This window comes from Pollachius pollachius (assembly GCF_949987615.1).
Source record: "Pollachius pollachius genome assembly, chromosome: 1".
Classification (NCBI taxonomy): Eukaryota; Metazoa; Chordata; class Actinopteri; order Gadiformes; family Gadidae; genus Pollachius; species Pollachius pollachius.
In genome coordinates, this window is record NC_136934.1 from 36,007,050 (window position 1) to 36,019,774 (window position 12,725).

General features: G+C 45.1%; 1 protein-coding gene across 1 annotated transcript in view; it reads left to right on the plus strand.

Annotated features, from left to right (window-relative positions):
* Positions 1 to 2,161: 2,161 nt before the first annotated feature.
* The window catches only part of syngap1b (synaptic Ras GTPase activating protein 1b), a gene marked incomplete at both ends in the record, with an annotated part of 118,996 nt that continues 108,432 nt past the window's right edge, over positions 2,162 to 12,725 (plus strand). The window contains one exon of the mRNA XM_079735530.1: positions 2,162 to 2,183. Within this exon, the coding sequence (XP_079591656.1) occupies positions 2,162 to 2,183 (22 nt within the window). The remainder of the gene's footprint in view (positions 2,184 to 12,725) is intronic.

Here is a 12,725-nt window from a genome sequence, read left to right on the forward strand (position 1 = left end):
ACTAGAACTGTTACAACAACTGTTTAATTTCATTGAGGCTCATGTTACTTTGCTCTTTAACAGCTAACGATCGGTGATATAAATTTAGTAACTATGGGTTTGAATTGTATGTGTTGTTGAGGCTTGATTTACTGTTAACATTCCTCTGATATCTATAGATGTACTTCTGGTGACGAGTAGACTGTAGGTATGGACTCGATATAAAAACATCCTTCTGAAAAAAATTATTTTAAAAACACGGTAAGATTATGTTTTGAAAGTTGATATTTTTTTACAGATTATTAGAGTCATCAATTCAATTTGTATGTTTCGCTTAATACAATAAGCCCAAAGTATTTTTTGTATGGTTCAGGTTACAACAAACGATTGAACACTTTGTTTCATGATGATTCTAAACTGTCAGGCGTTTTGTTTTCGAAACCCCCAAAGTCTTCTTGATTTGAACACCAAACCATGGATACGCTATGGATGGGCAAGGATGTCGCTAAATCTTCCTATAAGATGCGATGAATGTATTGGTGTGTTTTCTATGGTATGTTATTCCCGTCAAGTGCTTGTTGGGTCATATAGTTAGACGGAAGTTGAGGGAAATATCTTAACACATGTATACAAGGAAAACAACTGTTTGAATTCAGGCCTAAATCTTATCAAGAGCTAGCCTTGTTCTTATTTGTAGTCAAGTCCGAGTTCAGTTCTTTTGGACAACCAATGTTTGTACATGTATACCCTGCGATGATACTAATGTGTAACCTTGAAAATAAAAGTTTCACCTCACCTTTTGACAAAATGTCCGGACGTTTTTTGTTTTTCAGATAAATGTTTTGGCAATTTTTGTTTTTCTTTAACAGTATATTGCAGTGCGTATGTGTGTGTTTGTGTGTGCGTGTGTATGGGGGTTATCCAAATACTTATCAGCAATGGTCATTCATTAAACATCCATCATCAACTCATATTCATAGATTAAGTGTAGGGGGTCGGCAGACATTTCAACATTTTTGTTTTTTTACTCATTAAGCAGAACCTACCTTTCCGCTTGATAATCAATTTAAACTCCTGTGAATGCAGTGGCCGCTCGAGACCGCTAGATGGTACTCACATCTCGCGATTGTAGCAAACTTCTGCCATCAGGGCCTGGCTACTGTAAGCCAACTGTAAAAGCACACAACGCCATTTTGGTTCCATTGATACCAAATGAAGTGTGCGGTTGCCCAATATGGTCATGTGCTGTAAATACTACTATTGGTGTTTCATTTACTATCATTATTTTATTATTTAGGAGACAGAAATCTCCATTGCCCACGTGCCATTTTGCCTATAGTGCAACCTTTTTTTGTTGCAGGGGAAGTTTGGAAAAGCCATCTTCTATGGGTCTGTAATCAAATGTTCATTCAAGCCCTCATTCTTTTTTAAAATACAAAAAGCAGAACAGGTGACACTGAATATGCAACATCAAACAGCGTGCTTGGCAAAACTTACATCACAAAAATAATATTGCAAAGTGACAAGTCACATTCAGCTGGCCATATAGCCTATCCCTACTGTAGTTTGCGGCGGGTGTTCTGTGTGCGTGATTATGCGTTTGCGCGCGCGCACTATTGTGCATTCGCTGCACGTTCGTGAGTAAAGTGGAAAAGACGCCAATGTAGCCGGAAGCGGCTGCAGTCAATTTACTCTCGCTGCATTACCCCTTTTCCAAGCGACGATAGTGCGTAAAATACATGGGCTTTAACATAGGTTAGAGATATTCAGAAGTGAGCACGCGGACGCTGTCAACCACCAACCCCCTACGCTCTCTCTCTCTCTCTCTCTCTCTCTCTCTCTCTCTCTCTCTCTCTCTCTCTCTCTCTCTCACCCTCTCTCTCATTCACTCTCGCGGTTCACCCTCACACCTTAATAACAGCGCGTGCAACAACAACACGCATACACACTCACATACACACAACCCCTCATTCTGCATCTAACATTCGAGGCACGAGGACATCTAAAATGTGTGTAAGCGAGCGCGGAACGATGTCTATTTTTACGTAGTAAGGAATACTGGCCTCGCCGCGAGCTTCGTCAGTGAAAAGCTTCTCTCTATTTTACTGACTCGTGTCGTCTTGCCTCTGGAGTGCCGCGAGACAGCTGAGACGCAGAAGAACACGTTCAATGCCGTTGGAACATGTCCTATGTTCCCTTCCAAGGTAAGCCATTATAACGGGATACATGATTTTTTTTCTTCTCCTCAATCCACTGCATATTTCTTTCCTGTCCTCCCCCTCTAAATCTCTCATCTCTCTCTGTCTCTCCATCGTTCTCTCCCTCTTTCCCTCCCGCGTTCTCCCTGTCTCTCTCACTCTCTGTCTCCTTTTTTATCTCGTCATCGACATCAATCTACTTGTCGCTTATACGTTATTACGCAGCTAGAGGTGTACTTGAACGCGCCATAGCCGACAGGTGTATTGAGCGAGAGGCGAAGTCGCTATCGGATAAAAAAAAACGCCACTTCCCTCGAATCAAATAGTGCGCGGGAGAGCGTGTGTGTGTGTGTGTGTGTGTGTGTGTGTGTGTGTGTGTGTGTGTGTGTGTGTGTGTGTGTGTGTGTGTGTGTGTGTGTGTGTGTGTGTGTGTGTGTGTGTGTGTGTGTGTGTGTGTGTGTGTGTGTGTGTGTGAGAGAGAGAGAGAGATAGCTGTAGAGAGCAGTGCATGCGGCAATTATAGTATTGTGATAAGGTGTGCACTCGAGCCTTGATGCTGTTGCACGGGTTATTGAGGTACTCACGGCTTTCTTTGGTGACGAATCTGTAAACCCACCGATCTTTAACGCATGTGAAATGATGCAGCCGGGGTGATATGGCCGACAATGTAGGCTACTTAACCAACGCAAAAACTTTGCACTCCCCTCCCTGCCTCCTGAAAATTGTAGCGCCTGCAGGTTAGGCCTATATTTAAATCAATCCATTCTCCAACTGCAGTGTTGTTGTTTTTTACTTGTAAGTTTTTTTTTCTCTCGACATTGAGTCAATATCTCGCTATTTTGTGTGGGTGAGAGGCGATTTACCGTACGTTTAAGGAAGATTCCATTAGTATCATGGCACCGCAACTGTGACTAATGCTATAGGCCTATGTGCACGGCGTGCTGCAGTGGGCTGCCTCCCCATCCAGTAGTCGAGGCGCTCGATGTATGAGTGTCTCTAATTGGGGGGCCCAGGGTCTCTAAACATCATGCCGGAGTCAGTTGGGGAGAGACGTCGTGAAATGTGAGGTGGAACGCCAACTCGAAAGTTTCGGAGGGACCTTCAAGGATTTTGGTGGTAGTCTGTGTGAGAACCTTCAAGGAGGGCTGCAAACCTTCAGTGTTTGTGTGTGTGTGTGTGTGTGTGTGTGTGTGTGTGTGTGTGTGTGTGTGTGTGTGTGTGTGTGTGTGTGTGTGTGTGTGTGTGTGTGTGAGTGATAGATAGGTGGCAGAGAGAGAGAGAGAGGGGTAAAGGGGGTGTGTATGTGGAGGTAACAGAGAGGGAGTGATAACAGGACTGATTTAATACCAAGCGGTGACAACCACACAGACCTGGGTGCGCTGAGCACGGGAGTCGATTGCATAATGTTGGAGAGGTGCTCAGAGACCCAGTGGAAGAATCACAACCTGCTCAGTATAACGCCCCCCTAAAACCTGACAGCCAGGAGAATATACTGCATTACTCTCTATGGATCCTCCTTTATGCATCTTCTTTAAGGAAAAGAACAACTACTTTTTTTAGATGAAAAGTGATGCAGTCGTTGCCACAATATAGATATGGATTGATCCTTGTCGAAATTTAAATGCACAAAGTTTTAAAAACGTTGAAGATAGGACTCGAAATACCCTCTGCAATAAGGTTAAACTTATGCTTTTAATTTCATTATCACTGACAGTTTTCTGGGGCAAATGTGAGGCTAGGATAGTGGTCTAGGATTACAGCTCAAACAGGTGTTGGTTTTACCCTTCCCTTCAGGGAATTAAGGAGCGTAGGTATTGTGTATCGGCGATAGCAGTAGTGGTCGTGAGTTGGATTTATAGCCGATGTGAACCGCCAAAGGGTCCCTGGCTATACCGTCTCGGCTGTGGTAGAAGGATTTGAGGGTTGGTTGTGGTGGGAATGTATTGAGAATAATGAGAAATTTGTGCTTTCATTCAGTTGAGACACTGGTCAAGTGATATTGGCAATGTCATTAAGAGATGCTCAGATATTTGTTCCTCATTTGCTCAAAGAACACTTATTTTGAGTATAAGTAGTGCAACACTGCTTCTGTTCTTGACTAGGGACTACAGATGTGGATCAAGTTAATGCTTTAATCTGGTACAGTGCATGAAACGGTGACAATTAGGTTTTAAACTGTACGTGGTCCATTTGAAATAAAATAAATAAATTGACTGGAATACTGTACTTGACTGGACTAGACTGCAGGTCTACTGGACTGGAATGGCGTCGACTGAGTGGGCTGTGTGATTGGCTCAGGGTCTCTGCTAGGTCAACAGGTGTAATGTGTGATGCCAATGAATTGAACCTCGATGCTGGTCAGGATTTTACCCGGCTTGCTTTCATCAGTAACACTTGGCTTTTGTTGCTAATGCATAGCTTACTTCACTAAAGCATAGCTTTTGTCGCTACACATAGTTTTTGCCGCTAAATGTAGATTTCATTGCTACAGGTAGTCTTCGCCGGCTTATTCAGTTTTCGCCATTGACGTGTAGCTTTCACTGCTAGCATGTAGTGCTCCCAGCCTGTGTCGATATACATTAGCAGCTCCATGGTTACTGGGAGCAGAATTACATAACACTTGTTATAATTTATTTATTTATTGTTACCACGGTGACTCAACAGTGTCAGCTGAGGCTCATGCAAGTTGAGAAGGTTGGATATTAGCGTGACATTGATTTGGGATGAGATATATACACACACACACACACACACACACACACACACACACACACACATACTCATATATACACACCCGTACACACGCCTCCAGTTGCAGATGTAGCCTCGGAGCCCACATGGATGCTACGCTAAGCTAATACTCTACGCTAAGCTTATGCACTCAGCAAAGCTAATTCACTACGCTAAGCTAATGCACTCTGCTAAGCCATTTGCAGTCATGCCAAGAGCCCTCCCTCACATGGGCCAGCAGTTAGTGGGAGGCAGGCAGCAGAAGAGATGGGCCTTCCATTCTTGGCTTGGTTTCTCTCTTTTGCTCTCTCTAGCTCTCTCTCTCTCGCTCTCTCTCTCTCTCTCTCTCTAGCTCTCTCTCTCTTGCTCTCTCTCTCTCTCTCTCTCTCTCTCTCTCTCTATCTCTCTCTCTCTCTCTCTCTCTCTCTCACTCTCTTGCTCTCTCACTGTCACTGTTTCTCTGCAGCTCATACATTCCTGCAGTCTCTCTATCACTCACCCTCTTTCTTTCTCTTCTCCTCTCTGTGTTAATCCTTTCTTCTTTGTCATCTGTTGTGTTCAAGTCAATCCTTATCTCTACTCATGTGCATCCAGGTTTATGCACACCCATGGACACTGATGCACACACACACACACACACACACACACACACACACACACACACACAAACACATGCATGCACACACAACGGACACACACAAATCGCTAAATATGCCTGTGAGATAAAAATCTCGCCGGCAAAGATTCAAACGCACACATAAACACAAACAACTTCAAAGCTACACAAATGTACACCCTTCTTCACATGTATAACAATCTCACCCACATGCATACACACAAGCAAACATGCATACACACAAACATCCACACAAACCTTCTACGCCCTGCCCCCTCACTTCAATTTTCTCTCCCACCTCTCTCCAGCTCCACCCCCCCTTCTCTCTCTCTCTCTCTCTCTCTCTCTCTCCAGCTCCACCCCCCCCCCCTCTCTCTCTCTCTCTCTCTCTCCAGCTCCACCCCCCCTTCTCCTCTCTCTCTCTCCAGCTCCACCCCCCCCCCCCCCCTTCTCTCTCTCTCTCTCTCTCTCCAGCTCCACCATCCTCTCTCTACACCTCCACCCCTGCACTCCTCATCCTCCCATGCTGCCTTGGCTTCATGGGAGGATGAGGGCAGATGGGACCGAGAGGAAGTCACCAGCCAGACAGCTTGTTCCCTTCCCTCCCCACCTCCTCTCCTCCCTGCTCCTTCCTGCTCCTGTCCTCCCCTGCTCCTCGCTGCTCCTCTCCTCCCTGCTCCTCTCTGCTCCTCTCCTCTCTGCTCCTCTCCTCCCTGCTCCTCCCTTCTCCTCTCCTCCCTCCATCCTCTCCTCCCTGCTCCTCTCTGCTCCTCTCATCCCTGCTCCTCTCCTTCCTGCTCTTCTCCTCCCTGCTCCTCTCCCTCCCTGCTCCACTCTGCTCCTTTCCCTTCCTGTTCCTTCCTGCTCCTCTCCTCTCTGCTCCTCTCCTCCCTGCTCCTCTCCTCTCCTCTCTGCTCCTCTCCTCCCTGCTCCTCTTCTCCCTGCTCCTCTCCTCCCTGCTCCTCTTCTCCCTGCTCCTCTCCTCCCTGCTCCTCTCCTCTCTGCTCCTCTCCTCCCTTCTCCTCCCTGCTCCTCTTCTCCCTGCTCCTCTCCTCCCTGCTCCTCTTCTCCCTGCTCCTCTCCTCCCTGCTCCTCTCCTCTCTGCTCCTCTCCTCCCTTCTCCCTCCCCTGCTCCTCTCCTCCCCTGCTCCTCTCCTCTCTGCTCCTCTTCTCCCTGCTCCTCTCCTCTCTGCTCCTCTTCTCCCTGCTCCTCTCCTCCCTGCTCCTCTCCTCCCCTGCTCCTCTTCTCCCTGCTCCTCTCCTCTCTCTGCTCCTCTCCTTCCTGCTCCTCTCCTCCCTGCTCCTCTCCTCCCTGCTGCTCTCCTCTCTGCTCCTCCCTGCTCCTATCCTCCTGCTCCTCTTCTCTCCCTCTCCACTCCCCTGTGCATTTCCCTGCTCCGCTCCTCTTCCCCACTCCTCCTTGTCTTCTCAATTCCTCCCAACTCCTCCTCCTTGAAGCTCCCCTCCACTCCCCTCCACTCCTCTCCTCTCCCCTCTGCACGTTCTTGCTCCTCTCCTCCACTCCCTTCCCAACTCCTCCTCGGCTCCCAACTCCTCCCCACTTCTCTCCTCTGTCCACTTGTACAGCACCTTCATACAGAGGTTCTGTCATGCTTGACCACACTTAAAGTGACAGTACATGCCGCCGCCGAGACGCCCAGCAGCCTTCCCCCCACCTCACCCCCTTGCCATTTCCTCCTCTTCTCTCTCTCTCTCTCTCTCTCTCTCTCTCTCTCTCTCTCTGTGACATAAGGGTCTGTCTTACACCCTCCACTGCGGAGGCTGTGCCAGAACCCATCATCTGTTGGCTATTACTGTACTGAGATCTCTCTGGCCCCGTGTGCAAGCTAGTTCCACCGTCGAGAGAGAGAGAGAGAGAGAGAGAGAGAGAGAGAGAGAGAGAGAGAGAGGAGGAGAAGAGAGAGAGAGGAGAGAGAGAGAGAGTGAGAGAGAGAGAGAGAAGAGAGAGAGAGAGAGAGAGAGAGAGAGAGAGAGAGAGAGAGAGAGAGAGAGAGAGAGAGAGAGAGAGAGAGAGATTCATTCTCTCAGAGTTCATTCTCCAGTGGATAGTTCACAGTTGTTTTTTCTCCTCATGGCGAATTAGTTGCGAAATTGGACAGTAAATTAACAGGATTTTTTGAAAAATGATCTGAACTGTAGAAAACCCTTCTGATCTTGAGATAGATCTGAAGTGATCTTGCAGTTTCCCACATCACAATGAATGAGATTTCCACTTGAGCAACATCTATGAATAAGCTGTTATGCTAATGTGAATCAGGAATTATTACTCATTACGTTTAGCGTTAGCGACTTCAGGGGCCAACATCATGTCCCTGCATTAATTCATTGATGGTGTCGCAGTGTCATTGGAGCCATGTGGCGAGGCAGTTGCACCTTTATCTGTCCTGGAGACAAAAAAGTAACTCAAAGTTCAACCAGCTCTTATATACAAACCATTTACATATGATTAGCATAAGTACCGTTACATGCTGGAATCTATTAAATATGCATATGTGTGTGTGTGTGTGTGTGTGTGTGTGTGTGTGTGTGTGTGTGTGTGGTGTGTGTGTGTGTGTGTGTGTGTGTGTGTGTGTGTGTGTGTGTGTGTGTTGTGTGTGTGTGTGTGCGTTGCGTGTGTATCCATGTGTGTTTGTATGGCACACGGTTGGTACATGTATTATAATGCAGTGTGCTTAGCCGGGACTCACAGGTCCCTGCCGGTCCCACAGGTCATCTCGGCAGCGGTTGACCCCTTGCGTCAACACTGTGAACTATAGGCCCAACTGACAAGAGTGGAGATAGCTGCCGTTTAAACAGGTGGAATAAATACTCCTAGAGATATACCAGCAAAGGGTGACTGTTGCGCTCAGATATTGTGTCTGTTACATCACCGCTACTTCAAATACCACCAACGACTAATAGCACTGCAATGATCGCAGGAGATGTTAAGTGGCAGCTGAGAAAGATCAGGCGATGTGCTATTAGCTCCGGAGCGATAGCTAGCTGTCCCACCAGGCAGGTCAGTGTGTATCTCTCTACCTCTGTTTTAATGGAGCTAGTGGGCAAGGAAGGACCAACAATGTGTGGAGCATGAAATATGCCAAGCTACTGGTGTTTTCCAAGTTCCTATGCGTTGTCGATAGTGTAGCATAGTGTCGGGGTTAGGTTAGTTTGACTCCCAGCTGAAAGGTTCTGGATTTCAAACCAAATCAACAGTCTTACTTTGGGAATTGGGGCAGCTTAGCTCAGGAGGTAGAGCAGTTGTCTTGTAACCGAAAAGTTGCTGGTTCGATCACCAGCTCCTCCTAGCTGAGTGTCGATGTGTCCCTGAGCAAGACACTTAACCCTACCTGCTCCTGACGAGCTGGCTGTTGCCCTGCGTGGTTGACTCTGCTGCCCGTGTGTCAATGTGTGTATTAACCGATGTAAGTCGCTTTGGATAAAAGCGTCTGCTAAATGCCCTAATTGTAATTGACATGAGTAAGGCGCTCTCCATTCTACCAAATCTAAAGTGTGTGAGATGACCACCGCATAAACACTATGTTGATTTTTGGCTTCCCCCAAATTCATCGATGCCTTTTGTTTCAATGGCTTCAGTATTTCAGCAGTACAGTCTTTGTACACCGAACTGCTTATGTTTTTATTTCACTCCAAAGCTGTCGTCTGCCCACTAAGGTATTGGTTTGTTCTGATTTGGGGGTAAAAAAACACAGTCCAAAGGAAAATGAGTTTAGTTAAATTCTCTAGTGCTGAGAGCACGAGGGAGGGTGGGTGTTAAGTCAATTTCACTGCAAAGCCGGAAATAACGACTCTATTGGTTTGTGCTTTGGGTTTTCATTTGTCAGGATTCACTTACAACACAAAGCTCGAAAAAATGCTGCATTCTCTGCATAGCCAATCAGATAACTGCTAATCCGGGGGTGAATGCCCGCCCCTCGCCGTAACATGAATGTGATTGGCTGTTAGGCCTTGGGATCCAATCCTGTGACAGCAGGGTTGTACAGGGATTTCAGTCTTTATTTGTAGAACCCAGCTAGTAAGATCAGCTACTGTATGACCTGTTTTATGTATTGTATATTCATTTCGCGAATCATGCAGTGATAGAGCGAACATTAACTGAAATGGTCACCCAAGGTGTGGCACCTGTATTAGCAAAAAAATTCTTCATGTTGTGTCACATTAATGGTATTAATTAAGGAAAGTATAAATTTAGTATGAGACTGCTATTGATTCATGGGAACCCCACACACAAACAGAACCCCAAACAAACGCACATGAGATCACATACTAACTCGAGGTAAATCAGCTATCGGACCAATGCACAATGCAGATAGAATCCTGATGATGTGATTGGTTGTCAGCTTTGTGGTCTGTGATGGACTTAAATTGCCCTCTGTAGGCCAGGACCTGGTCCAGGTTCTAATCAGTTTCCACAATCAGTAGTCCCACACTAGTATTACCTCCCCTCATTTTGTGGTGTATGTGTGTGTGTCTATGCATGTGTGTGTTTGTATGTTTGGGTGCCACATGCTTGGGCTCATCAAAGTGTTATATTTTTTTGATGTATTTGCTTGACATGCTCTCCACATTTGTACCATGAGGCCGAACCAACACACACTTAAAGGTAAGGCGTGCAGATGACTGTTTAGGTACACACTCTCTTCAATGGTGTTTGGCCCAACATCCCTCTTAATTCTGACCACTCCCCTTTGTCAGGTGAGCAAGGGAACCAGCGATGAAGGAAAGGTGAATTTGTATGTCAATGAAACAAAAATGAGGCCTCTTCACTTGCAAAACATAACACTGTATTAAAGGTGATTATGGAATTTGTGGTGTTATGAATCAAAAAAGTTATGAATGAGCATGTTCTATGAAAAATATAGGTGTTGCTTCCTAAGGGAGTTGGGCTGGTATAGTGAGGTTTTATTACTGATGTGAGGTAAGTCATAATGGAGTTTGGCTGATCTTTTGTTAATTACTGATGTGAGGTAAGTCATAATGGAGTTTGGCTGGTCTATTGAAGGATAATTAATGATTGTGAGTGAGGTAAGTCCTAATGGAGTTTGGCTGGTCTAGTGTTAATTTCTGATGAGAGGTAAGTCATAATGGAGTTTGGCTGGTTTATTGTTAATTACTGATGTGAGGTAAGTCCTAATGGAGTTTGGCTAGTCTAGTGTTAATTTCTGATTAGAGGTAAGTCATTATGGAGTTTGACTGGGTAGTGTTTTGTAATCACTGATGCGAGGTAAGTCATAGTGGAGTTTGACTAGTCTAGTGTTGTACAATCACTGATGTGAGGTAAATCCATCACAGCCTCTATGTGTGTGTGTGTTTTGCATTGGCATATGATTGTGAGTGTTTGTGTGGGTATGTTAGTCGCTTATGGCTATGTGTAGGATTGTGTGTGAATGTTTATGTTTGTGTGTATGTGTTGTGCATGTGTGGGGCGGTTTATCAGGTCATGGAAGCAGCAGCATCCAGCTGGTTAATGAGGACCTCTTGAGTGCTATCTCACCAGCACAATGTTTTCCATACAAGATGGCTGTTTAAAAATCACCTTCTATTGTGCCTATTTATATATATTTTTATCTGGCAATCATGTACTCATTATATTATATCAGCCACAAGCACAGCTTTTGTGAATATCGAGTGCGTCATTGAGTCTTTAGTGTTATTTCTTTCACCTTCAAAACTGGAATACAATGTATTGTTTGTTGAAAAGGAAACTATGTTGTTACTAAATCTCAACCCCGTAGGATCAGGTGGTTTAATAAGGCCATTATGTCCTACATTTGATGGTCAAGCAAAAATGTTTAATTACCTACTCTTTGGGTACTGTTTCTGAATATTTTACTCAATTAGATATTGTCAGCACATAACATTAGAGAATGTATCCATTTAATGTAGGAGGAAATGGTACTAGCATCCCTTACATGGGCAGATCATGCTGTTGTGGCAGCCTCATATCACCCATGTGAAATGCCCAAATATGGATTTCCTGTTCCATTGAGAACTCTGTGTGAGAGGTTATACGTGGACCCTATTTTAACGGTCTGAAACGCAATTGAGAAGCGCCAAACGCAAGTAGCTTTGTGGGCGGTTCTATGGCGATGTTGCTAGTTTACCGGCGGATAAATGACTCTTGCGCCCGACACAAATCTAAAAAGGGTTGGTCTGAAGTAGCCTAATTACCCGTAGGTGTGGTTCGGGCGTAACGTGCAATAAACCAATGAGAGTGCCATCTCCCATCCCCTTTAAGAGCCATGAGCGCATTTGAATTTGACGAGTTGATATTTTGACAGCACGTTTGCAGTCTTCGATGAGACAGATGCATGACCATATGAATTTTAAACTTCAAATGGCTCAGTTTATGGCCAAATAATGTGGCCTAATTCACACATGGAATAGCGTTTTATTCCACAACTTCAGAAATACTGAGTCCTCAAATAAATTTTGGCAAAGAAAACTTAACACAAATATGATAACTGTGGTTCTATTTAATGATATACGCAATACATTAACAAACATCGTTTCTTACCACTATTGTATGCATTATCGTTATCGACTTGTGTTCCTAATATGCATGCATCCCCCCGTTGATATACATTGCCATGGACTGTATTATGTGTCACGTGCTAGTTTGCTTGTGTTTAAACAGATGGATGCACACAAGCACGCCCCCATTCATTAATTATTTTACACATACACACACGCGCGCACGCATTAATTCATTCTTTTCAAAACTCACTCGCGTTAAAACAATGTTTTCTCACGATCAAATCATCAATCCTAAAAGTTATGGGCTTGTACACGATGTCTGTGTTAAGAAAATATTTGTTTGCTGTACGGTGTTTGCAGATGCATTGATTTAAAAGTAGCCTACAACTTTTTACCGCTGTATCAGTTGTTCTTTGCCAGATAATTTACCAAGAATATGTGGCTAGGTAGATGAGAGCAGCAAAGTGGTAAGCAAAGCGAGGTGCACATGCAACCTTATGCATGCGCCCTTAAAATAGCATCTGAACAACGCGCCACTGCCTTTAAACCAGGTATTTCCTGGTTTGTGGCAGAATTGTTTTCTGAAACTGCAAAATAGCACCAGGGAACGTTTGCGCCAGAACACGCCTCCTTCTTTCGCCGAACCGCCCCTTGGGCCGCAAGATCATTCCCTAATTTACCGACGCGTGGCGGTTGAGGGAAAA